We start from the raw sequence: 27,020 nt of genomic DNA, 5'->3' as shown, positions 1-27,020 counted from the left end.
GGGAAGTCTCCTGCGGAGAGAGAGAGAGAGAGGAGAAAGAAGGGGCTGTGGGGAAATATTGTGGGGGGGTGGGGTCAAGGGAAAGGGAAGTTAGATGGAGGCTTTAAGACAAGCCCGTCTGGCTGCTATCCATATTCATGTGCCTTCATTAATCAATGTGGGTGAAATAAAAAGCAAAGCAATCCCCCCTAAAGGAAAAGCATGATTCCTGTGCCTTGTGAGAGGAGTTTCTTTTCCATCTTGTAAATATGCTCCTCAACCCAAATTAAAATTACTAATTCCTCCTTCCTCTTTTTCCCTGTTTACCATCATATCCCCAATCTTTTTAATCACCCTTTTTTGGCTTTTGGACAGTGTTTAACGTGTAATCATACTTCAAAACGAAATAGTTATTTTTTTGGCATAATAAAGATTTTGATTGGATAATTGATACAATTTGTAATAATTTAATTTAATTTCCAAATCAAAAAATTAATATGATTACTCGATTGATTATTCGGAGTTTATGTGGGAGGGAAGAAATCAATCATTAAAGCAATTGCTTTAATATGGGAGAAATTAAAGCAAAGTAAAGGCGAAGAATAAGGAGAGAATGTAAGCAAGAGTGTAATAAGTAAAACATAAAGCAGGTTTCTGACCCTGTAAAAGGGGGGATCGATCGCCGATCGCATGCAGGGCCTGTTCACCCACAATAAATTGACTGATCCCTTAGGACTAGAAGGGCAAATAGGTAATTTCAATGTCACCGGAAATTAATAACTGTAGAGTTTTCTTACACCCTCCTGGTCAGTCTTTACTTACTTTTGGGGCAATTTGCTGGCGTCTTATCTTTTCTCCGGTAGTTGAACCCGAGGACCCGTGATGGGTCATTGCTAATATCCGGTCACAATCATGAAATTCACTGGATACACCCGGTGACAAAATTTTGGAGCTTCTTTTTTTTTTTTTTTTTTAATTTCTATAGGGGTTAGGGTCGCAGTCTTCTACTTCTATAGGCCACATAGTGAGAGAGAGAGAGAGAGAGAGAGAATCTAAGGTGTTGTGTGGTGCCAGCTATGAAGTTGAAGGATCAAAGCTTGCTCTGAGGTCAAAGCTGGCAATTTTATTTATTTATATTTCTGGGCTTTGTTTTCTCTCTCCACAGCCTTCCCTATTTACGCTAGAAATCTATACAGATTTTAAATCAACATTCAACTCCAACCCCCACTTCCCTCTCCATTTTCCCTCTCCATCTCATTTTTTTCCCTATATATTTTTTCTTCCCCTTCTTCTTTTGTTACAGAGGCCAGAAATGCGTGTCTTTGAGATAGACACAGAGAGAGAGAGGAGTTAATGGTTGATTCTTCTTCTGCCGCTAGAAAAATAGCAACCATGGCTACTTCTCCATGCCCTAGTGGGAATGAAAAGAAACACTGGTGGCTTAGCAACCGAAGGGTATTGATCCTTTACTCCTTTCATCTCTGATTCAATCTGCTTTAATGGTTTTGGCATTCTTGGCTTGATCTCTATTGGGCATTGCTTATTTTAGTTTCCCTTTGCATGTACGTACATAGACGTTAATAATACTTTCTGCATTGATTTCTATAGATTGTAGATAAGCATATTAAGGAAGCTAGAAACCTCATTGCAACCCAAGAACCGAGTGATATTACTTCTGCTTTGAACCTTCTAGACGCGGCTCTGGCTCTCTCTCCTCGCTTTGAAGTCGCTCTTGAACTGAAGGCTAGATCTTTGCTCTACCTCAGGCGATTCAAGGACGTGGCTGATATGCTTCAAGATTACATTCCCAGCCTTAAAATAGGAAATGACGAGTCGGGTTCGGTATCTTCTGAAAACTCGTCGCAGCAGCTATCGAGGGAGCGAGTCAAGCTGTTGCCTTCTAATGACTCGTCCTCGGAAAAAGCAGAAAGGGATCCGAGTTTCAAGTGTTTTTCTGTCTCGGACTTGAAGAAGAAGGTGATGGCGGGGCTTTGTAAAACTTGCCACAAGGAAGGGCAATGGAGGTATTTTATCGGTTTTCTTGCATTGCGGTAGACGTTTAATGTTGTATTTTTCCTGCACTAGTTGAATGGGTTGTTTCTATTGTTAGATCAGTGTACATCTCTCTATTGGTAATTGGTTTGAGTAAATGCAGAAACAGTTTCTTTTTAACATTTGTATGGGGACATGAGGTGGTGCCCATGATTGGATTTCCAACTTTTGATCTTGAAAAAAAAAAAATGCTACAAAGGTGTTTTTGGGAATTCTGCAAGTGCTACTGTTTCTCATAAAGGGAAATAGCACATGGAATTGCACTGGTCTTTGCATAATTTTGATCTTGGGGGGGTTTCAAAAGTTGAAAACCCATTATGGCTAAGCTGTGTGTTTGCCTATGTCATTATTTTATTTTACTACTTTCTAATCATATTTCATCCTAATCAAATTTCATCGACTTTTTAATTAAGAAAAATGGTCTAATTTAGATGATGGACAATAGATTTTTGGTAGGTGTTGTGTTATTCTCCTACGTTAATTTAATAAGATCAATCCCATAATATATTTCAATTATATAAAAGTCAGATCTTGGATTGTTGCCAAGATTATTATTCAAAAAAGAAAAAAAAATCACTAGAACTAATGGATTTACTGTTCAATTTTCACAGGTATTTGGTTTTGGGGCAAGCTTGTTGCCATCTGGGCCTGATGGAGGACGCCATGGTCCTCCTTCAAACCGGAAAACGCCTCTCAACCGCCGCATTCCGCCGTGAAAGCATTTCTTGGTCCGACGATAGCTTTTCCATTTCCAACTTCCCAATCTCAGGCGACGTTAGCTCCTCATCAGCCCCCCCAACTCCGCCGCGAGCTTTGACCGAATCTGAGAGCATCTCCCAACTCTTATCACACATCAAACTTCTCCTACGGCGCCGTGCCGCAGCGATTGCCGCCCTCGACGCAGGATTATATTCTGAAGCCATCCGCCACTTTACCAAGATTGTAGAAGGCCGCCGCGGGGCCCCACAAGGATTCCTGGCGGAATGTTACATGCACAGAGCCTTTGCATATAAGTCTTCGGGTAGAATTGCAGAGTCTATTGGTGATTGCAACAAGACCTTAGCTCTTGCCCCTATGTGCATTCAGGCACTTGAGGCTAGAGCCTCGCTCTTCGAAACTATCCGCTGCTTGCCTGATTGTTTACACGATCTTGAGCACTTGAAACTCTTATACAATTCAATCTTGCGGGATAGGAAGCTCCCGGGTCCTGCATGGAAGCGGCATAACGTGAGATACAGGGAGATTCCAGGGAAACTCTGTGCATTGACCACCAAGATTCAGGAATTGAAGAGGAGGGTTGCTTCCGGGGAGACTGGAAACGTTGATTACTATGCTTTGATCGGTCTGAGACGTGGGTGTTCAAGATCTGAGTTAGAGAGATCTCATTTGTTGCTCTGTTTAAGGCACAAGCCCGATAAGGCTACAAATTTTATCGAGAGATGTGAGTTTGCAGATGATAGGGATCTTGACTCAGTTAAAGATCGAGCGAAAATGTCTGCATTATTGCTTTATAGATTGCTTCAAAAGGGTTACTCAAGTGTCATGGCTACAATTATGGATGAGGAGGCCGCAGAGAAGCAAAGGAAGAAAGCGGCAGCTGCTTTACAAGCGGCTGCAGCAGTTCAAGTGCAGCAAACAGCCCAGAGCAGGAAACCTGAATCAAATCTATCTAAAGTGGAGAAATCGTGTCCTAATAGAATTAAGTCCACTGAAAATAAAGTGGCAACATCTTCAGGGACCTCCAATACATCTGTTTTTCAAGGGGTATTTTGCAGGGACCTCGCTGCAGTTGGGAATTTACTATCTCAAGTTGGATTTAACCGTGCACTTCCACTGAAGTACGAGGCGTTGAGCTGCTAAGTAAACATCAAGTCTTGGAGATGTCACCGGCGGTAGAATCACTGGTTCATTTTGTACAAAAGTATTAAAGTATATAATTTAGACTGCCGGAAAATTTTGTCGCCCTTGTCATTTTGTTCTTTTAATTCCATCATCTACTACCTGTACAGAATTTTCAAATTTTCAGTACCGAGACCCAGTTTCTATTTTTTTCCAATTTACTTGGCTAAAACTTGGAGTTTTATGCTCCGTCATCTTTATTTTTTACTTTCCCATTCAGTTCATATAAATGTTATATGTGATATTAATGGTTGGTGTTTGCAAAAGATTGGTACTTCGGGTACTCTCTATTACAGCAGTTGTGCACTGGCAAGGTGATACAGAAGCTGGTTTTGTCTTCTCTCTAGTGTCGCATCTACTTTTTTTCCTGCTTAGTTTATCCATGAACTGACATATCTGACATTCCACTAGATTTTTTTTTTTTTTTCCCTGCCAATGCCAACCTTAGGTTTTTTTTTGTCCAGTAGTTTAGGTTGCAAGATCTCTAAGCATTGCAATGCCATTGGCTTCGGAGCGCCCACCCTCTCCCCCCTTGTGGCTTTGTGTGCCTCTCGTCGCTGTCATATCTCCTTTAATGGAGCAAACGGGAAATCCTGCCAGAGGGAAGGAGAGAAAAAGAGTTTGTCAGTTTTTTTTTTCCTTTATTTTTTTTTCAGGTCTGGGTAATGCAACAAGGGAAATGGTCTAATCAAGCACTCAATACAAGAATACAGATAGAGTTAGAAAGGAGGTGTCAACTCACGGTACACTTTAGCATCATTGGAGTTTTGGGCTTTCGGGTATTGGCATCTGTAGATTACTGTTCCATTCCTGCACTTTACACATGACACAGTTGTAAGTGTCCAAAATAATGACTGGTTGAGGGAGAGCGATAATGATGATTCTGATTCATATCCACAAAGAGCGTTTGGACTTTTAAGAGGGTTGTTGGGGCAATTCATCAACCTAATTATGTGTGTTCCTGGTATGGGGCTATATGGTTTCTGTCCAAACGAAAAGCCTGTGATTTTTGCTCCATGAAAAAGTTTACAACTCATTATGCTACTATTCACATTGCCACCTCTTTCATGCAAAGCAGGAAAATGGGTTTCAATTTTTTCTTTCAGAAGAACAACTTGTTGCCAAATAAATTTGGTGTTTTGTTTAATTAATTGCATATTTTGATGCAAATCAATTGAGTGAGAAATAATTTTTCTCCACAGGATTTGCATCAAACAAATACAATTTACTAAAATTGTGGATATCTTTGCTTGTTAAAATTCTCTCTTTTTCTTTCCTTACAAGTGATTTAAGGCTCTTTTTTTAACCCAGATGAATCGGCTGTCTTTTGTCCTTCATGCTTCCAAGCTACTCAACAACTTTGTTTGCTTTCTCCACCCACCCTTGGGCAAAATTTATTTTATTTTATTTTTTCACTGCAACTGGTATACTATACATAAGGGTTGGCATGATTTGAAGAAAATTTTAATGATTTTAAATCCATACGCAATCACGTCTGCTATAAAATAGAAAAGAGTTGATGGTGACTTACAGACCATAAATAGCCCATAGCCACAGGCTAGAGACCTGGTATTACAACTGTGCTCTAATCGGTCATAGCGCGTAAAAGGGGTTGGAGAAAGAGAAAAAAACAATAACTCATTCTGTGCACTATCTTTGAAATCTCCCCCATTTTAAAACTCTGCGAAACAGCTTATTTTATTAATCATTTACTAATATTTTAGCAAAGTTTATTTTATTATCTTGTGGCGAAAGAAAAGCTCTGCACGAATTTTAATATTAAAAATATCACCAATTTAAAAAATTTTAATTAAGAAATTAATTTTAGAACAATAGCTAACTTATATTTCAATTAATATTTGATTTTATTGAGAAATTAATGGAAAAATAGATTTTAATTTAAATTAGGGATAAATTTAAAAAATATAAATGGAAAGGGAGGGAATGTTGTAAGGTGAAAAAAGGATAAGTGGGGTTTGAAAATGGGATTAAGAAGGAAAAGAGGGGTTTAAGGAAAATAACATGTGATGTTTGAATGTTGGGAACATTGGAAAGAGGGGAAGTCGTGGCCACATACGATGATGTCAGAGGCAACATGTGATATTCATAGTGCTCTCTCTTTCTCTCATTTTCTCATCTGATGGGTTAATTACAGGATTATTTGTGTAATTATATTAATTCTGAAAAATTATGCACTGATTAAGATTAGGCTGTCACTATTTATTCGCACTCAAATGCTAAAGAACAAAAGCATGCCTCTTCCCATTTCTAATGATTTGCCATTATGTCCCTATCCAACTACAATCTCATCTTCCATTGCCTTCACAGAATAAAAGTCAAGCATAGTCGTTAAGAGAACAATTATTATTATTATTATTACGTAATGGAAGTAAATAGGAGAATATTAAAAATGGTATTTGATTAAATGGTTGATTTTGATTGTTTTTTAAAATTTCTGAAAAAATTGATTGGTGGGGGGGTCGGCATTATTATTATTATCAAGTGGTAGAATAATGTCCACCTCGATTAATGTTACTTCAGTGTTGTCTGCCAGTACAATTTCTTTTTGGCTTATAAAAGGCAAATTAATTAAAAATCAGCAATTAAAGCAAAAAATTTTTACTTAGTGCCACATAAATTAATGCGTAATTCAATGCCTCAGTAGAGCTGCTTTATAACCATCACTAGCCCACACAAGCAAAGTAGCGATTGACCTGTGGAATCACCTTCAAGAGTGCAGTGCGCGCAAAGCTAAGGAGCTAAGCTGCCTTTCCTTTGGGCTCAAAAATTCGAAAAAGTGGGTACCCTCTATGCCCCATTTTATCCAATGCATAGAAAGACAAAACCCAATTCCCTCGTCAAGCTGAAGGTGCTTTGATTTTCCAAGCTTTTGGGTTGTGGTCAATTGAGTCTACTTCACGCTATATGTTGTTTCTACTTTCTATCAATTAAATAATTAACCATGTAAAATTCATTTCGGGCGGCTTAAGCACTACATTTTTTAAGCTCTCTTCATCAAATAATCATAAGAAATACAGCAGATAACCGTGCCAATCTCACATCAACACTATTGCCTTAAAAATGGGTCTGGAAAAGAGACCTGAAAATAATGGTTTGAGAGAGAAGTTTGTGATGAATGATAAATTCCAGAAAAATTCGCATGGAAGGCAAGCTAAACAAATAGTCTGTCTTATAAATTTCTCACATTCAACTGAGACCAAGTATAACAAATTCTAGATGTCTGGCCACAGCCAAATGTGTGAAACTCGGACAACAGTGTGCTATATAAACTAAAATGAGAAAAAGAGGATTAAGTCTTGGGCTTTTTTCCAAAAATATTTACCAAAAAGGGATATTTTGGCTGATGAGAGAGAGAGGGAGAGAGAGAGAAAGAGCTTATCGCTAATATCAATAGTGTCCGGTAAATAAAAAATTAAAAAAATTAATAATTGCTGAAAAATAATTTGTGTCTGGCTTCTAGACGCTATTATAAGAAGCGTTCAATTATTTTTTGATCATTAAAAATATGAATTAATTACTTTAAAGTCCTTAAAAAATTTTTTAATTACAAAATATCTATATATTTTACAAAATAATCCTAATATTATCACTATTTACAAATAAACCCTTATATTTTTGTAATTATAAATTTTGAAAATTGCGCAAAAAATTAATAACTATATAATATAAAAAATTTAAAAATGCAAATATTATTTATATGTAAAAGGACATTAATATTTATTTAGCAAATTAATGAAATTAGTATAGTGAATGAATTATATTAACTATTTTATAAATATTTGAAAATTGTTATTATTTAGTATTTATCAATTTAACAAAATATTAACTTAGGATAAATATTATTAATATGAATTAATAAAAAAGATATCAATTAATAATTGTTGAAATAAATTAATTCAAAACAAATAAAATAATTTATAAATATTAAATTAATATTTGTGAAATATGAAAATAATTTATTTCAATAATTATTTGTATTTCAATATCCAAATAACATTGAAGAGAGATTAAAATTACCCTCTGTTAATTTTCTATCAAACACCCTTGAAATTTTAAACTTGTATTTGAGAGGGCAAAAAATTTGTTTAAAGTATAAATTTTGAAAATTCACTAAATTGGTGGGTTAACAAGGTTTAAATATTTAAAAATTAAAAAAAAAATTATTCTTCCAAATACAAAAAAAAATTACGAAAATTTGAAAATTATAAAAAACCATTTTTTGAACAACTTCACTTTGTAAAAACTTACTTTACTTTATCTCATTTCAAATGAAGTACATTAGTATATAATTATCTATATTATATAAATATTTAATTATAATTATTTTAAATATATATTGAAAACTAAATAATATCTATTTTATTAATAAAATAAAATTTAAATAATTAATTAAGTAAAAGTCATTCTATTAAATTTAAAATTAAATTATTTTTTATAAATAAAATTTACTTTATTAACAGTTATCTTTAAATAAATTAATAAAATTTTTTTTGAAAGAAAGAATAAAATAAATTAAAAACAAAGTCAAGATACTTAGGATTAACTTATCATTTGCATAATAAAGAAAAGAATAAAATATAAATTAAAAACAAGTTTTATTAATTTTTTTTTACTGCAATTAAAAGCAAATTTAAGATACTTGTGATTAACTTAATTTACGCATTAAAGATAAGGTTTTTCTTCCATCCTCGGTCATTCCTGCCTTCAGGGACGTGGTGCCTATTGTCCTCGCCAAGACCTTTTATCTGCCGCGAAATAATATAGGATGGAGCGAGAACTGAACATTGGAAATGAAGTTGGACGGTCAACGAACCAGGAAGTTGCAAAGGTTGATCCAAAGCTTGCTGCCATAAAGCAGAAATTTGGCAAGATACATGGTTTCTCATCCCTTGCTAATATTATGTCTTTTGGAAGCCTAGCCATGCACTCGTGGTACTTAGCTGGAAAAATGAATATGTAATTTGTACTCCAGGTTAAGCTTGTCTCTGCATATGAATTAAAGTGCTTCCCGCTTGCTCCTGGCCAAGCTATGTAGTCCTGAACCTGCCTTTATAGTGCGAATGCGAGGGAATTATTTTTCTCTTTTGCGTATTTAATTTTTGGGCTCCTCACTTGCTTCGCAAGGTGGTCTTGGTTAGACTTGGACTGGAGTGGAGCCTAATCAGATCCAGTCCCGCGAGTTTTCATTATGATTGGGCTTCTATGAGTCTAAAAGAGAATGGGCTTCCTCACATACTGGAACAAGGAAAGAAAAACCTTAAAGTTTTAAGGTTAAATTCGATGATTTTTTTTTTTTCTATTTCTTAAATCTCAAACTATTTAATTATTTATTATAAGATTTAATTCATTATATGTTTAGCAAAATACGATGTGAATTCAATTATTTAAAAGTACAAAAAGAAAAGAAAAAAAAATTAAGGATTTTTATGAAAAAGAGCCATTTTAACTTTCGATCTAAATTGAATGAAAAATTGTAAAACTTTGTTTCCCCTCAATATCTCCATATGCATTTCTATCAATTAATCATTTTATTTTACTTTAATGTTGTAAATTATTTAATTTTAATTTTAATTTTTAATTTTAAATTAAAAATATACATAATTAAATATTTATTTAAATATATATAGTAAAACATTTTAAACTTTTAAATAATTTATTAAATTAATAATAAAATTAAAATATTTAATATGAGAATAAATTATTATTTATCTATTATAATTTTTTTTTCCTTTCTCTTTCCTGGGGCAGTGTCTATTGTCCTCGTGGCGACCTTTTATTTGCCAGGTAAATAATCTGCTTATCAGCGGCATTTTCAATTAAAAATTATTAAGATTTATTATACAGTAAGTAAGGTCCTTAAAACCCATGCTGCTCATTCTTCAAGCTTGAATTATTGTCATCTTAGAGAGAGATGGGATGGCTAAGTTAATTTCTGGTGGCCGTAGCTTTCTTAGCCATCGATTCTCTCCGAATACCTTTGGATCAAATTCCATCAATCAGCTACCGACTTACATGAAACTAGCTCACCTCCTTTTGGTGCCGCTCTTTGGGTAACCTTCATCGGTGGCATCATCATGTTCAAGTATGTCTCTTTCTTATCCTTTTCAATTCCAATTTAACACCCAGTACCTAGTTCAGTGCGATTTCTTTAGCTTATATTTGGTTACTTGATTTAAAGAGTTAGTAAAAAAAAAAAAAAAATTGGAAACCGATGATTTTTGTTTGGTTTTTTCAAATGAAATATTACAATCGACATACGGGTTAACCAACTTCAAATGCAAAATGAGCTTTTTGTTCCCTTTTTTTTTTCTTTCTCACATTTTCTGATCAATCAATGATGAGTAAAATTTATATATGTTCAATGTTTTGAGAATGGTAATAGAGAAACAATAAATTTGTACGGAGATCAGGAATCTACCAAGGCATCAGTTTGGCAATTTGCAACGTAAGATGTTCCCTGCATATTTTTGGTTGGTGGGGTTGTGCTGTGCCATATCTGTGGCATCATTTGGTTATTTGCATCCATGGAAATCAGCATTCACTACGTGGCATTAAGTCCAGCTAATGATAGTACTCCTTTTTTTTTTTAATGTTCCAATTTGAAATAATAATCTGAAAAATACAGCGAGTTGCTTGTTGTCTCTCTGAGGTTTTTATTGTATTCCATGTGTTAGTGTTTTATGTTTTTTCTTAAATTTGTGCATTTTGCTTTGACTTGGCTATTTAGATGATGAGGCAAAGGCACAAGGTGGAGCGAGAACAGAACATTGGAAATGAAGTTGGGTGGTCACAGAACCAGGAAGTTGCAAAGGTTAATCCAAAGCTTGCTGCAATGAACAAGAAATTTGGCATGATCCAGGTTTTTCATCCCTTGCTAATATTATGTCTTTTGGAAGCCTAGCCATGCACTCTTGGTACTTAGCAGGAAAGATGACTCTGTAATTTGCACTTCGGATGAAGGTTGTTACTGGCTATGAATTAAAGTGCTTTCTGACTGTTCCTGGCCAAGCTATAGTGGTGGAACCAGAAATTGGCATTTTATTTTCTCTTATAAAAAAAAAATAGCGATAACTTTTGATTGAAATTTAAAAAATAGCTTATAAATTTTAAGAATTTCTTTTCTTAAAATACGCATTAATAATTTTATTTTTATTCATAATCTTAACTTGTTAATTTTACTAATTTTAAATTTTATTAGTTAACTATTCAAATTATAAAATAATGATTTTATAAGTTCACAATCTACACATAAATATAATTATCAAAATAGAACATAAGTCATTATAACTTAATAAAAATTTTCACCAAGTTTTGCTGTCCATATATGCTAAACATTAAAGTTAATAAAAAGCCTATAAATGAAATTATTAATTTTAATTATGAAATAGAGTGAAAAATAAAATAAAGAATAGTAATAGATAATGGATGAAAAAGAAAGTTGAGTTTTGAGTCTTGAATCTTGTTGAACTTATAGAGTATATATATAAGTAATTATGATTTGTTATTTTGATGGATTAAAATATTTATTTAATTAAGAGTTTGAATTATGAAATGTGTTAAGTTAAGATTATGACAAAATTAAATTTAAGTATCACAAACAAAAAAATTTGACTTGAATTAAGAGTATAATAAGTCGGCCCAGGCTTAGCCTAATGGCCAAGACATCTATCACGACCCAACCTATGGACCGGACCGGCACTAGGACCTGAGCCGACATAAAGCCCCCGAGGCCCGTAGTAAGCCTTACTGTTCTCAAATCCATAACCAAGACCCAAAAACTTAGGCCCAACATGTAAATAAAATAAAATAAAATAAAATATTTTTATTCGGGTCAACCCAACCCGATAACCATCAAAAACTGAAGTAAGGGGAGCCTCGCTCAACCCTGTTACCACTACTTACAAATTGTTTAAATACCACACAAATCTTCATTTATTAATCTCAAAAATTTAAATTAACACGATTTCTAATAAAGTTCACACTATTACTAACACATGCGGAGTTCTAGATTTCAAATTTTGAAAAAATAATAAAACAATTAAATAACCGACGTTAAACCTGCAAGGAAGAAAGCAGGTTACTCTGTAAAAGAACTCCTCCTGTAGCCTGGAAAAATAGGTGAACAGAAGTGAGAGTTCGACTCAGAGAGTAAAATATCAATTTTAACCATGATCTCTATAACTATCTAAAGCTAATGCACCCTGTAGAGTGAAATGCAACATCAGCAATATTTTCACATCATAACAGCAAAAAGATAATTTGGAGCACTCACACACCCAGTAATGTCAAATCATAAATATATGGGAGCTGATCCCCTATACAGCTCTCTTTAATCCAACCTGTGCCAGCGAATAACTCAAGCCGGACTTTCGCTTAATAAACCAAATCGGGGTCCCAGCGAAGAACTCAAGCCGTGTCTACCCCGAAGGACCGGGTCCCAGCGAAGATCTCAAGCAGTGTCTACCCCGAATGACCGGGTCCCAGCGAAGATCTCAAGCCGTGTCTACCCGTCATGTCCATAGCCAACACCATACCACACGCACGCCAACACACGCACACTGCTCCAAATTACCACAATAACATTCATGGCATTTTAACAATTATGAATACAACATAAAAACGTGCCTAGTGTTTAACTATATAAATACATATTTATAAGTGATGCATGGGCATGCTTGAACATATAATAATATCGAAATTACAATTAAAATTAATATTTTACTCACAGTACACTGAGGATTATTGTGGCTGTTAGATGCAGAAAAATAGCTGATCTCGATCACCTAATAATTAAATTATAAATTTATTAGTACAAAGTCAAAATAAAACTCTAAAGAGGTAACAGACATCCTAATTAATGCTAAAAATCTAGCAGAGTTTCCCCTATACCTAAGACCTACCCAACCTGAAAAATATTTCAAAATATACTTCTATATTCGCCAATCACACAATCACAACTCAATCACTTCACAAGGCCCATCCTGGGCCCACCCAAACAGTAAACAATCCACAATTTGAAAAAAATTACAATTTAGCCCCCATAACTAGTCCTTTTGCAGAAACTACCTAAACGAGCTCTAAAAATTTTAAAATTTTGGCTCGCGGTCCTTAATAATATTATAAGGCTATTGCAAAAGGAATTATAATTTTCTGATGATCCACGAATATTTTATGAATTTTATTCTAAATCGGTATTGGCCGAAAATGAGCAACTTGGTTCGTGTTTACCTATGTTAATTCTGACACTTGGAACGCGTCCAGAACGTCTGAAAATGCTATGATTGACTATAATATTGACCACGTTCTGAGACGGGCGTCAGGCGTGGATCTAGTTGAAAATGCGATCCGCCGGTGAGCTATCCTCGATCCGATTGCACCTAAATAAAATCCAAATTGTGTTAATAATTATCAAAAAATTATTTTTAAATTTTGGGAATCGAAAAAGTTCAAAAATCTCACAAAGCGATCTGGACCGTCCGATTATCGCCTTTTTCAAACGGTGTTTGATCGGAGCAGGACCGGTCCTATCTTGAAGATCTCGTCGTCCTGAGTCCATCGGTGGCCTCGAATTTCCGATCCGACGGTCGGATCGCCGGAAAAGTGGCCGGAAAGCCACTGCCGTCACTTTCTCTCTCCTCTTTCTCTCTCTTCGAAACTCGCTGGAAACTCCACTATTTCGGGCATGGCTGGTCGGAAAATGGAGCTGGGTTCATGGGGAGTTAGTGGCACCTTTGATCGCTGGCATTGGTGGCCGGAATCAACCTGACTTCTCTCTCTCTCTCTCTCTCTTCTTTTTCCTTTCCTTTCTTCTCTCTCTTTCTCTTCCTCCCTGCCGCTTGCTGCCGTGGCTACCGCCGACTGGCGCCGTCCTGAGGTGGGGGAGAGCCACCGGCGCTAGTGCTGGCTGGCCGGCCGGCTGGAAGACGAGAGGGAGAAGGTGAGGGGGAGGGTGACGCGGGAGAGAGGGAAGAGGGCTGCTGCGTTTTTAATTTTTCTGTGTTTTTTTTTTAATCTTTTAATTATATTATTAGTCCCTCAACTTCTTAGAGGTTTTCAACTAGGCCCTAAATTATTTTATTATGTTAAAGTTTAATTTAATTTTTAATTAATTAATTATTATTATTATTATTATTTTTAAATTTTTAGGTTGTTACATTCTTCCGCCCTTAAGAAAAATTCGTCCTCGAATTTTCGAATAAACAATAGATAAGAAAAAGAAGATTATTAGAACAAGTACAATCATTACTCCTCCAACTATGCAGAGATTGGTATAACATTATTCTTCAAACTCTTCGTATATTATATATGACATTCTACTGCTCTCTGATTCTACTATAGTGTCCTATTTGTCATAATCTCTTTCTAGATGGCTCTAATCTCTTGGCTATTCATTGACCATTTTTCTGATATCTCAAGAATTCATTATAACTCCACTACTCTCGACTTGATATATGATAACTTTAATCAATTTTGGCGCTTACCTCACTTTTATTACGCCCTAACGTGTCTCTTGAATCTTGTTGAGCTTATAGAGTATATATATAAGTAATTATGATTTGTTATTTTGATGGACTAAAATATTTATTTAATTAAGAGTTTGAATTATGAAATGTGTTAAGTTAAGATTATGTCAAAATTAAATTTAAGTATAACAGAGAAAAAAATTTGACTTGAACTAAGAGTATAATACGTCGATCCAGGCTTAGCCTAATGGCCAAGACATCGCTCACCCTGTACAATGTCCAGAGTTTGAGCCCCAATATAATGTACTTCTGACAAAAAAAAGAAAAACTAAGAGTATAGTAATAATTCAATTGGGGGCGAGAGAATGAATGCGCATAAAAACAAATTTAAGAAGCTTTTGAAAAAAAAAAAATTGACTAGGGGGGGCAGTGGCCCTTGGCCCCCCTAGTTCCGCCGTTGCCAAGCTATGTAGTCCTGAGCAATGTGCTTAGAGCAAGAAGTTCATCGTTCTCACTTTCTTCGAAATAAAAGTTACATATCATGTATTGTGGCATAAAATCTTGAAAGAACAATTGTAGTCGTTATCATATAACTGCCCTTTTGCTTTATTTTGCGTTCACTGATACTGCATTTTGTAAATTATTTGAATGCCTTGCTCGGTTGACGCAGTATGATGTTCAAAATACACCACACAAAAGTGTTTAAGAGAAAATACTACTCTTGAAAAACTATATTAATTGAAAAAATTGAACTTTAATACATAGAATTAGAGGGTATTTCTAGAATTTAGATTCATAAATTAACTGTAAAAATATAAATCCTCACTAAATAAGAATTTAGCTACACATAAAATAGAATGAAACACTCTATGATGAATTTTGGCCTTTCTTACAAATAACTAATCCTAAAACACACTAAGGGCATAAAGGATTAGTGAGTACACCCAGTGTTTATATTCTCTCATTTAATAAAAACATACACCAGAAGAAATTTTAAAAATAACTATAAAAATTATCGACTATCTAATTTTGTTGATAATTTACTGACGATTTATCGATAAAAAAATAAATAAAATTTAAATATATTTGCACTGACAAAATTACCGATCGATTACCGATGAACTATTTACTGACAACACAATTTCGTAGATAAAAATGACGCCTAATATTAACAACAAAATTAGCGATCAAATAAAAGAAAAAACTGATGAAAGATTTATTGGTAATTACCGACTAACTCGTATTTAGTCGGCAATATTAAAAAAAAGTTAAGAAAAATTCAAAAACTTAAAAAATTTTACTTATGAAATTATTTTATCAGTAATTACTAACGAACTCATTTTTTATAGGTAATATTACGAATAAAATAAAAAATAAAATTTTAAAATAAATTACTTATGAAAATTTTTTGTCAGTAATTATTAACGAACCGTATTTAGTAGGTAATATTATAAAAAAAAATTTAAAAGACTTAAAAAATTTTACCTTCAAAAAATTTTTATCGGTAATTATCAACGAACTATATTTAGCTAAACAAATTAGGTAAATAGAAAAATAAAATAAAATAAATTACCTACAAAAATTTTTCGTTAATAATTACTAACAAATTTATTTTCGATTGGTAACATTATAAAGAAAATAGAAAATAAAATTTTTAAAATAAATTACTTATAAAAATTTATCGTCAGTAATTACCAATGAATCGTATTAGATCGGTAATATTAAAAAGAAAATAAAAAAAATTAAAACAAATTACCTATGAATATTTTTTATCGGTAGTTACCAACAAATTTTTTGGATCGATAATATTAACAAGGAAATAGAAAATAAAATTTTTAAAATGAATTATCTATGAAAACTTATCATCGATAATTATAAATACACCATATTTAATTGTTAATATTAAGAAAAAAATAAAAAAAATTTTAAAAAACTTAACTACAAAATTTTTTGATCCGTAATTACTAATGAATCGTACTTAATTGGTAATACTAATAAAAAAAAAATTACAAACTCTTAAAAAATTTTACTTACGAAAATATTTTGTCAGCAATTACCATAGAATTTGTTTTTAGTTGGTAATATTAAAAAAATTAAAAAATAAAATTTTTAAAACAAATTACATACAAAAATTTATCGTTGATAATTATTAACTAATCATATTTAATTGATAATATTAAAAAAATAAGAAAAATTACTCACTAATATTTTTTATCAATAATTATTAATGAACTTTTTCTTAACGATAATATTAAGAAAGAAATAGATAATATATGACAATTGTAGTATAGACAATATATAAGGCCTATTTTGACCCACTAATTATTTTTTTTTAAGTCATTTAAATCTTAAAAAATTAGAAAATAATTTTATATTTAAATTAAAATAATTAATAATTCATATTTAATTAAAAAAATAAAAAAATTTTAAAAAGTAAAAATAAATTAAAAAACAAATTAAATGAAAATTTTAAATTAAATTTTATTAAATTTAAAAGTTAAATTAAATTAAAAATATAAAATAAAAATTAACTACAAAAAGTTATCGTTAGTAATTATCCATAATAATAATTTGTCATTGATAATTATATATAATAATTTATTATTTTTAATAATTATCAATAAAAAGTATTATCGATAAATAGTTAATAATTTTATATGATCCCCATGAAATTATCTAAAAAAAAATATAAATTTATCTATAAAATAATTTATCAGTAAAAATTACTTATGCTAGATTTGTAAATGAAAAAATTTCGTTGATAATCCATTAATAATCCTAATTACTAGTAAAATATAAACATATTTAATTAATAATTTTTATAGTTATTTTTTAAAATTTTTATAATGATAAAATCAATTTTTTTTAATATTCTCAATATATTTTTAAAAATTTCCAAGGGCGTATTCTGCTATATGCCCATAACATGCCCCACGTCATCGTTCTTGTGCTTTTAGTGCAATATTAGGACTTTTTGCATGGCAATTTTCAATCTGCTTATTCAATTCCATCCACAGCATAATATACATCCAAGTTTCTGCACACGACATGTCGTTGTGAGAAAAATAGAATTCCCAATTAAGTAAGCATTACCTTTGATTCAGTTTGATTTAATTTTCAGTCATCAGTTGATTTAACAATTAGAATAATTAAATTTTTATTAATTAATATATTAATTATATCTTTATTAATAATATTTATTTTATAATTTTTATTAAAAATATTAATTTGTAATTATTATTTTATTAATAATAAATCATATTCATTATTTTTTATAAATAAAAAATATTAAAATACTTTTTATTAATATTTTATTTATCACTTAATATTATAAATATAAATTTTTATTTTTGGTTAATTTTGTTATAATTGATAACCGATGAAATATTTTCAATTTTAATTAGATTTAATTTTTTTTCTTAATTTTAATTTGATTCTATTAGCTCAAAATCTAGGTTTGAGTAGGTTAACCCAATCCTCACCCTACTTTTTACTCTTGGTGTTTCATTGGATTGTAAATTGATTTTATTTAATACATTAAGTTTTACCTTTTCATCTTTATTTACAATCTTCAATTTAGAGGGAAGATTATAAAATATTTTTAGTATATATATAAAAATTTTTTTTTCGTATAAAAAAATAAACTCTTTTTATAATATAAAATGTAGGCATTTAATAATCTTCCCAACTTAGGGCTGCCACCACGCCATTCTGTAAGTGACTTTGGGAGTTTTGTGAAGGAATCAATGGACACGGCCACACGGGCTTCTTGTGCACTGGATAATTCGTCCGTGAGGTTGTTCAAGCTTTGGGTTCTTCGATCTGGCCCTATAGTCTATAGCTGATATGGTATGCAAATTCGGGCCGTTCTCATTTACTTATCCATTTTCAACTGGCCCTTAAATCTGCATAGTCCAACAGAAACCTGTTGGGTTGAATAATAATTTTCATATAATAATTAAAATATTTTTAAAATTATTCTATGAGCTTTAGGATTACCTTATTAAATCATCACAAAATAAATAATATATTTTTCATAAAAAAATTGCAATAGTAATCTTATTTTAAATATTATAATAATTACAAATTGAAAATTCAATGATTATATTCAAATTTAACCATAATTTCAATGATTGTAAATTGTAAATGAAATTATGAAAAGTAGAAAACTATATTTTGCTTCCTTTTATGATGCGGACGTTAGTAACTACTTTCTAGTGACTATTAAACCCCACAATTGCCCCAGTGAGCCCTAATAAATATCATCTCATGCCTTATAAAATCTTTCCCTTTTTCAATTCCATGCCTCCTAACAACACAAACAAACTGAAACGTCGCAGTCTTCTGGTCCACCCTAAGCCACTTTCCACTTGACCACCACTATTCAACATCCCATATTCAACAATATAGGCAGCATTTAGCATTTTTTTGTTCCAAATAAAGCCAAGATGATGACATGAAACGACGCGCGTTCATCGCAATCACCTCTGCTCTGGATACGCCCATTAAGAAAAAATTATGCCTCGTTGGATGGATAGGCACGTACGAAGAGCAGCACCAGCCAATATGGACTGGGGACACACCCATTGAGCCTTTTATGCACCCTTTAGCTGACCACGACTTTTAGCCTCGGGGCTTGTCCATTTTGCTTTTGTCTTACACGTAAGTTTCCATGTGCTTAATGCGTAATGAATCTAAATGCAGATTCTGCTTGTTTCTTTGGACCTTAATTTTCTCTTCTGAGATAGATAGTAGTACGTTGCACAATTTCTCTTTTCCCTTTGTGAGAGAGTTGTACGTCGTACAATTCACTTAACACAGAGCTTCAGGAAGTGGGTGTCTTATGTAGATGCTTGCTTGCTTTGTGCATGGCTCAATTATTAATGGACTGATATTGATACTCTGGCTCGTAAATATAAAAAACAAAAAATTGATACTCAGCATAGTTGAGATATTTTGATAGTTCAGCAAATGATATCCACATTACCAAATGATATTAATTTTGTGTCATAACATGTGCACCATTTTTCGCTTTCAAATCTGTAGACACGTTTTGATGCCACAACATGCTCGTAAAAATATTTCTGTAAGAATTTTACACCTGGATCTGGATTATGGACCAGAACATTGGCTTGCAGTTTCTATCTACATGACATTTCAACATTATTACAAATCCTATATAAGAATAAGAATTTGAATCTCTCTTCCCCTTTTTTTTCAAAACAATGAATAAAGAATCACCCAATGATAATGATCTAAAGAATCACCTAATGATAATGATCTTGCTGACCATATGCCTGCAACCCATACGATATTCCATGACAGAAAATGCAGTTATCCCAAATTAATTGGCTGGTCAATGCAAATTGACAACGCTATATTCTCCCAGAAATAGCAGTCTTGCAGGAAACAAAAGAACCACAAGCAAATGCATGTGTTGTGATGCAACAAGCCTGCTGAACCGTTTCAAGGATTCTCTCCCATTCCGTATGACGCAGGAGAAATTGAATTGGTTTTGGCCCATGTTGACAGATACCACAGGCCTCTCCACGACGACACCACCACTGCTGCCACGTGGTGCCAGAAGGGACCACCAGTATTTGCGACGATGCTCTCTCCTCGCTTTTCTTATGCAGTTTAACTCTTGCCGAATTACACTGCGCACAGATTTCAGGTAAGAATTCATGTCGTGATCCCTTTTAATGGTTCCTTCAAAACCATAAGCTGAGCGATCACTTAGAATCTCAAGTGGGTGTGGTGAGTTTAAGAACAAAGTCTGTGCAGCCCAGAGCAGCTTCTCTGCGTCATAATCGTCAGACAATGGACAGGTTAGGAAATATAGACCACTGCCTGATGGAAGCAGATGATGGTGAGGTGAGAATTTCTCATCCGGCTGTAGAATCAGAAGCTCCCCCATTGGAGCATATAGTAGCTTCTGTAGTAACAGGGCACCCACACTTTATTTGATGTTTCATGGACAACCACTAAGTTCATATTTCATTTAATAGTGGAACATACCTGGTTATTAAGACAAGGATGATTTCTGAAGTTCCCATTAACAGCCTTCAGAAGCTCTGCAACATGATTAGGGTAATTGCAAGAGAAGGCACGGGGTACAATATCTCTATGCATTGTAATTGCCTGAACATGACTTCGTGGTAGCCCAAGCTTGCGAAGTAGATAGTCACCACCACACATGATTGAGGGTGCACCAAATGTTATCACTGGAAGTAAGGATGATGTTGGGACATCCCCTCTTATCAACAACATGAGATTTACAAGAAGAGCCAAGCTCCCACCAAGAGAATGCCCTGTGAAACGAAGGGTTGCCTGTCTCCCACAAGACTTTAGATGAGCATGGACTTCAGGCAACATATGTTCATATATACCTTTTGCAGCCTCATAAATACCTCTATGCACAAGCACATCCAGTCCCTGGAACAAGAAGATAAATAACATTTCTGTAATTCTGGCATAAAGGATAAACAATAGCTTTCTTCAATTGAATTGATTGTCTTCAGAAGATAGCCATCACTCAATCATTCACAAGATAATTCTATGCGAAATCATCATTGAACATTTTGTAATAATCCATCACATTATAAAGTAGTCAACAGATATAAAAATCTTTAGAAAATATAAACTAGAATTTGGCAACGATAAAATGAATTTACCTCAAACTGAACAGGCTCAAAAAGTAGATTTGCTTGCCAAGATGCCAGTGATTCAGATCCCTGCACAACAGAAATACAACAATAACTAAGAATGACAGAATATACAGAAGATAACAGTAATAAATAATAAAAAAGTTATCACTTTTTTTGTGTCTCACCATCTGTGGTCTAATGGCAATCATTATTGCCTATGGCACGCACAACTGGCACATGCTTTATGACAGATATAAAATTATTCTATGGATATTACAAGCCAATCCGCCACCTCACAAACTTAGCAAGGAATTCAATAATTTACCGTATTAAGGAAAAAGAAAATCAATTATTTACAGAATTAATTGATAGTTTACCTGAATCACAAAGAATCTTGTACCCTGATCATCATCGCATATAAACCATTCACATGGCGAAGAACATGTTGAACTCAAATCATCCGCAACAGCCTGCTTTACTTCCTCTTTTGCAGCAACCACAGCTGTCACTGAGTCAGTGGTTGCCATGAGAGAAGCCATCTCTGTGTTTAACATATTGAGATTCTCATTGTCTCCATAGTCTCCTTTAGGCAAATCTTTACCAGTCTCAGCCTTTGAGGATTTGAATGGAAGTATGCTTTTGGCATGAGAGTGAAGATAAGAAGCAGCAGAGGCAGCTATCTGATAAGCAGTGGAGGCACTTATACGATGGCCATTATTCTTTTGTTCTGTGCCCTCTGCCTCCTTCTCTGAACGCCCTTTCTCTGCTTCTTGATCTTCAGCTGACACCTGAACTTTCTCTGCTTTCATCGCCAATTCTCTTTTCTCTATTGATGAAGTCACAAACTGGAAGCCACGGTATTTTTTTAAGAGATTTCCTGCCTGATTTACAAGGGAAAAATTTCTTTCATCAACCATGTGTTGTCTAGAACGCAATTAACTCTAACTAATTTTTCAAATGAGGAAGACGCTAAAAGAACCATGGTGCTAAAACATCCATGCTAAAAGAAATGGCACCAAACCAAAAAAATTTCCTGGTATTCCATTCCATGAAAGCAGACGAAAAAAGAAAAACAGCAAACTTGAAGATCTCAAATTTATGACCTATATGATTCAGCCTATTAATTATTGAACTCATTCTTATTAACAGCCATATGATTCAATCTATCTCAAACAAACAAAGATTGATTTTATCACGATCTAAAAAAGAAACAAGAATTTTAGCATGCAAAGCTAGATCTAAGAACCCATAAACCCATCAATCAAATGCCTTCCTAATCCCTCCATAATCACCAAGATAAACTGAGTTCAGCAGATTTATTGGTTTTAAACAGATATAACATATAAGAAACGTCAAACAAATGGATTGATCAAAATAATTGTTAAAAAAAAAAAAGAGAAAGGAAACAAACCAGCACATTGGTACCTTGATTTTGGGTATGGAATAGGCCAAGTTTCCCAGATACGACATTTGCAAGTATAGCTTGGCTTCAGCTAATGACACCTTCCGTAGCAACCTCGAAAACGAATCCCTATCAAATTCAATTTGTTTTTCGTCATCATCCTCAACTCTACACACATCACACTCTTCCTCTTCCTTGTTATTAACGCCATCATTCAAAGCAACATCACTACCTTGTTCAATTGATCCTTCACCACCACTGATCCCCTGTTCCTCCTCCTCCTCCACCTTCCTGAGGGACCTCAGGTGCAAAATCTTTAACACCCAGTTCCCATTTTTTCGTTCAGACGAGCCCATTGTTCTAGTATCGGCATCTTCCCCGGCACCACTTTTCGTCTCTCCATTATCAATCAAGACGGCATCATCAACAGCTATCCCTTTATACCTATTACTTTGATCTCCACCGGGCCACAAAGAACGCAAAGGGTATCTAAAAGAGAACCTGGACGCGGCTTTCTGATGTGGAGCGGCAGCCACGGTGGTGGATTTCTCCCGAGCCACCGCACTCACCTGAGATGCATTGGAACGGGTCTCCAAGGACCCACTTACGGAAATCGATGGAACAGTACCATGGATTCCTGTTTTTAAACAAAGAGTATCCATTTCCAAGAGAGGTATGAGTTGTAAACAACGATTCTTTCTTCTTTCTTCTTTCCTTGGTTTGTTTGGTTGACAATTTATATATGGAGAATCAAGGAAAGGAGTTGAGGGCTATCAAAAACCGCCAGCGTACAACCACCAAGGTTTAAGGAGCTTACGTGCACTCACAATCTTTTGAACTCCTTCTCCGCCTGCTTCTTCTTCTTCTTCTTCTTCTTCTTCTTGTTGCTGTGTATATATATTTATAAGAGCAAGAAAGTCTTTGGCATGCGTTTGTAACCGAATTGGTCACCAACCTACACACCCCTTTTTACCTTGTTTTCTCACCCAAAAAAATAGGGGAATTTATAATTTGGTGTATAAATTTTACTCATATAATATTTTAATTTTTAAATTTTTTAAAAATTAATTATTTAATATTTTAATTTTTATTATATTATATTTTAAATTATAAATTTTTAAAAATTAAATATTTAATCTATTTAATTTTAATATAAAAAAATAATTTAATTCATATATTTCAATATTTATAATAATTTTATTCATTAATATAAGATTAAATTATTTTATATATTAAAATTAATATATATAATTTATAAATTAAATAATTAATTTTTTAAATTTAAAAATTAAAGTGTAATATAATATAAAATTTAATGATAAATAATTAATTTTTTAAAATTTAAAAATTAAAATATAATATAAAAAAAATTAAGGATCAAATTGTTAAAATGCTCCCTATTTTTATATTTATTTTTTAAAATTCTTGTCTGATTTTTCTGCTTAACGGGATTTGGGCCGACACCAATCCCTCGAGTTGAGTTGAAAGGGACCTCGTTACTGTGGTAGCTGTCTCTGAGCACGACGTCGTTTTGGTATTATTTCTGCTTCGGCGTCGAGCACGCACGTGTGGGTGATTGGATTCCCTGTGTGAGGGCCGTGTTGCAGCTCGCAGAAGCTTTAATTTAGTACGAAAACGCATGTGATGGGGACCCACGACGAGGCAGAGTTATTGGGTCAGAGTGCCACGTCAAAACGAACGGGTGAACTACAAAACATAGGATTTAGCAAGCGACGTGTCAGTAAAGCTATCCTCCTTGTTTCTTTCCTTTCGAGCTTACTTCCGGTTCTAGAGATATGGATGTACACATCTCCGCAGATAAGTATTTATCCTTTCATTACATGGACAACACCTGTCTTTCTTCATTTGTCTCAATTTTTTTATTTACTAGAGAATTACACGTATACACATTGCTAAAAATAATTTTCATATAAAAGAATATGCAAACTTTAAATGAAATATTTTGCTAATTATAATAATTAATAAATCATAAAATTTTAATTTTATTTATTTTATTTTATTTTAAATTTAATTACTAATCTATTTTAAATTAGTTTTGTAAAATATGATTAAGTGATAATAAAGATATGTTCATCAATCTTACAAATTAATATATAACACTAGATAAAAATATTAAGGAATTGTCAAAATAAATATTATGAGATAAAGATATGAATATTATAGAAAAAATAATATTTATTATATCTTTGATAATTTAAAAAGACCTTAAAATTTAATAATTAATTAATAAATAAAATAATTATTTAAATTATAAAATTTGAAATAATAGTGCAATAATAAAATTAATTAAAAGAAAAAAAAGAGAAATAAATGTTTATTAAAAATAACAATAACTAGTAATTATAAAGAAATTAATTTATATAGTAAGTGTTATGTGGCAGTACAAAAAGTAAGTGCCATATCACAATACTTTATAAATATATATATATATATATTCATAATAAAAATTTATGAATATAATGAGATACATACATGAGCATTAAAGAAAAAATATTAATTATATATTTAATAAATTAAAATATAAAAGTAAATTTAATTATTGAGAGCATAAGTTTTAATAATGAATTATTAATTAAAATAATTATTTAAAATTTTTAGTTGTAAAAATTGAGCTAATAATAATAGTAATAGAAATAATTAAAAAAATAGAAAAATATTAAATATCTAATATAAATAGTAATAATAATTAACTATAAATAAATTAATCTATAGACAGCACCAAAAATAAATGCTAAACGGTAATTTCAAGAAAAAATTTACTTATTTTTTATATATAAATAGATTTGTTTCCTTTTAAAAAATAAATACTAATAAGTTGATTAAGCTATGAGTTTAATTATAAGATTCCTTAATATCCATGTAATATAGACATTAAAATGAAGCGAAGAAAATCCAAATTCTTCAGTAAAATTTAATATTATTTATCAATATTAAATTTTACTATTATCATTATTAGTAAAACTTTAATGTTTAGATTTTTTTTTAATGTAATATTCAGATTTATTATAATAAGAATTTTGAATCCTTATTTCAAAATTTAATATTTATATTAACATTAATATACATAAAATATAAGATCTTAAAAAATTTAAATATTTTATAATATATAATAATTTAAAAATTAAAATGTAAATAAATTACAAAATAAAGGTTAAAGTGTTATTCCTTTTCACATGTAACATGCTCTCTATCAACCCTAAATCCATACTTTGATCATATTTGAAATTTTAAACCCTAAATCCATTTCCAATTTTGGCTCTTTATATGATGCCTTTTGTCCTCGTCCTGCTCGAGCAATACGTTTTTTTGCTGAATTATGCTTGATTTAATTTGTCATAAACCCATGATCATTGATCAATGATCAATAAAGCTGGACTCATGCTATTCTTTATTTTTCTTACTGAAATCTTAATTCTTGGGATTTAGAAGATTTTGGGTACAAACAATAAACTTGGTTATTAATGTAAAAATATTTTTTTTTGTTGCTAATAGAAATTAATTTAATAAGTAGTTATTAATCGATTAGCAATTAGTTTCATTGTATAATCAATTATTAAATCGATTAGTAATCGATTTTAATTTATTAGCAACCGATTTGATCGGTTGCTAATTTCTTTTATAGTGTTCTGACTTTAAGTATAATTATTATTAATTTTTTTTACGATTTTTATCGATGAAAATTTAAAATTTGACATTAAAATTTTAGTTTGTGTAAATTAGATGGAAGAGTTTCATTATTATTCGAGTAATGATACATGTATTGCATAATTGATAGTTGGGCTGTAAATTTTTGTTAATGACTTTGTTTGGCTTAAGATCAATTGATCCCATCCCTAGCCATGAGTAATTAAAGTCCAAAAGAATTTCAACCAACCTCCATTCCACATTTCCAGTTCATCAATATAGTGTAAGAAATCTAGATAGTAGTTGGCGCTGTGGAGGCAATGAAACAAACCAAGCCAAGCCAAGCCAAGCAAAGATGTCAACATACTGATATTGCTGCTGCAGCAAATAAAAACAAGTCAGGACTTTCAAGTAGGAAAGAAAATCAATTATGAATTAATTTCCTTTATCATTTTCTGCTGAAACGTAGTTGCTTATGAAGTTATGATGGACTTCATTTCTGCAGCTACAATGTCTTCTATAAGGAGTTAGCTTTATAGCATTTATCTCCATCAAAACCTGATGAATCCCCATTAAAGGTCACACATTAGCAAAGAAAACTGAACCCTTCTTAGCAAATCACTTTAGCGTAACAAATGCATGCTCTGCAATGTGAAAGATACATCAAGCATTAACAAAACTACACAGTTGTCGTAGCAATTGCTTGAATTTTGGCAGGACACTCAGGAATATATTAAATGAGGTTATTTTGTCGTTCTACATAAAATGGCGACTGGCTCTATGATTTGACACACCGTTTCTCGGCTCTTCTCCACCAATACCTGGGCTCTTTTGCCGCCGCGCCGTCCACTGCTTTTCAGGTTCTCTTTGTTTCCTGATATCTACATTAAGCATGTCAGTGTAAATGTTGCC

At 32.5% G+C, this 27,020-nt stretch overlaps 2 protein-coding genes and 1 non-coding gene across 3 annotated transcripts; 2 read left to right on the top strand and 1 right to left on the bottom strand.

Moving 5' to 3' along the window:
* Window positions 1-1,034: 1,034 nt before the first annotated feature.
* Window positions 1,035-4,087, top strand: LOC131175363 (uncharacterized). The gene is made up of 3 exons (XM_058139263.1): window positions 1,035-1,434; window positions 1,588-2,003; window positions 2,643-4,087. Exons 1-3 carry the CDS (start codon window positions 1,333-1,335, stop codon window positions 3,889-3,891), a joined length of 1,767 nt encoding a protein of 588 aa, XP_057995246.1. The 5' UTR covers window positions 1,035-1,332; the 3' UTR covers window positions 3,892-4,087.
* Window positions 4,088-9,862: 5,775 nt separating this feature from the next.
* LOC110659209 (uncharacterized) lies at window positions 9,863-11,007 on the top strand. The gene is made up of 3 exons (XR_009141417.1): window positions 9,863-10,033; window positions 10,362-10,506; window positions 10,577-11,007. It is a non-coding gene; the product is annotated as an uncharacterized LOC110659209 (transcript).
* Window positions 11,008-19,465: 8,458 nt separating this feature from the next.
* Window positions 19,466-23,447, bottom strand: LOC131175360 (phospholipase A1 PLIP2, chloroplastic-like). The gene is made up of 5 exons (XM_058139251.1): window positions 22,487-23,447; window positions 21,439-21,942; window positions 21,089-21,148; window positions 20,433-20,849; window positions 19,466-20,349 (listed from the first exon to the last, which is right to left on the bottom strand). Exons 1-5 carry the CDS (start codon window positions 23,123-23,125, stop codon window positions 19,771-19,773), a joined length of 2,199 nt encoding a protein of 732 aa, XP_057995234.1. The 5' UTR covers window positions 23,126-23,447; the 3' UTR covers window positions 19,466-19,770.
* Between the last annotated feature and the right edge of the window lie 3,573 nt (window positions 23,448-27,020).

This window comes from Hevea brasiliensis, chromosome 2 (genome assembly GCF_030052815.1).
Source record: "Hevea brasiliensis isolate MT/VB/25A 57/8 chromosome 2, ASM3005281v1, whole genome shotgun sequence".
NCBI lineage: Eukaryota > Viridiplantae > Streptophyta > Magnoliopsida > Malpighiales > Euphorbiaceae > Hevea > Hevea brasiliensis.
Note: the sequence above shows the minus strand (reverse complement) of the source record. Positions and strands in the feature narration are given on the sequence as shown.

Coding starts and splice junctions, on each gene's coding strand:
- LOC131175363 (XM_058139263.1), top strand. CDS start 1,333: ATGGTTGATTCTTCTTCTGCCGCTAGAAAAATAGCAACCATGGCTACT. Junction 1,435..1,587: donor GGTGGCTTAGCAACCGAAGG/GTATTGATCCTT, acceptor TGATTTCTATAG/ATTGTAGATAAGCATATTAA. Junction 2,004..2,642: donor CACAAGGAAGGGCAATGGAG/GTATTTTATCGG, acceptor CAATTTTCACAG/GTATTTGGTTTTGGGGCAAG.
- LOC131175360 (XM_058139251.1), bottom strand. CDS start 23,125: ATGGATACTCTTTGTTTAAAAACAGGAATCCATGGTACTGTTCCATCG. Junction 21,149..21,438: donor CAAGATTCTTTGTGATTCAG/GTAAACTATCAA, acceptor TCTGTTGTGCAG/GGATCTGAATCACTGGCATC. Junction 20,350..20,432: donor ATCCTTGTCTTAATAACCAG/GTATGTTCCACT, acceptor CTGTTACTACAG/AAGCTACTATATGCTCCAAT.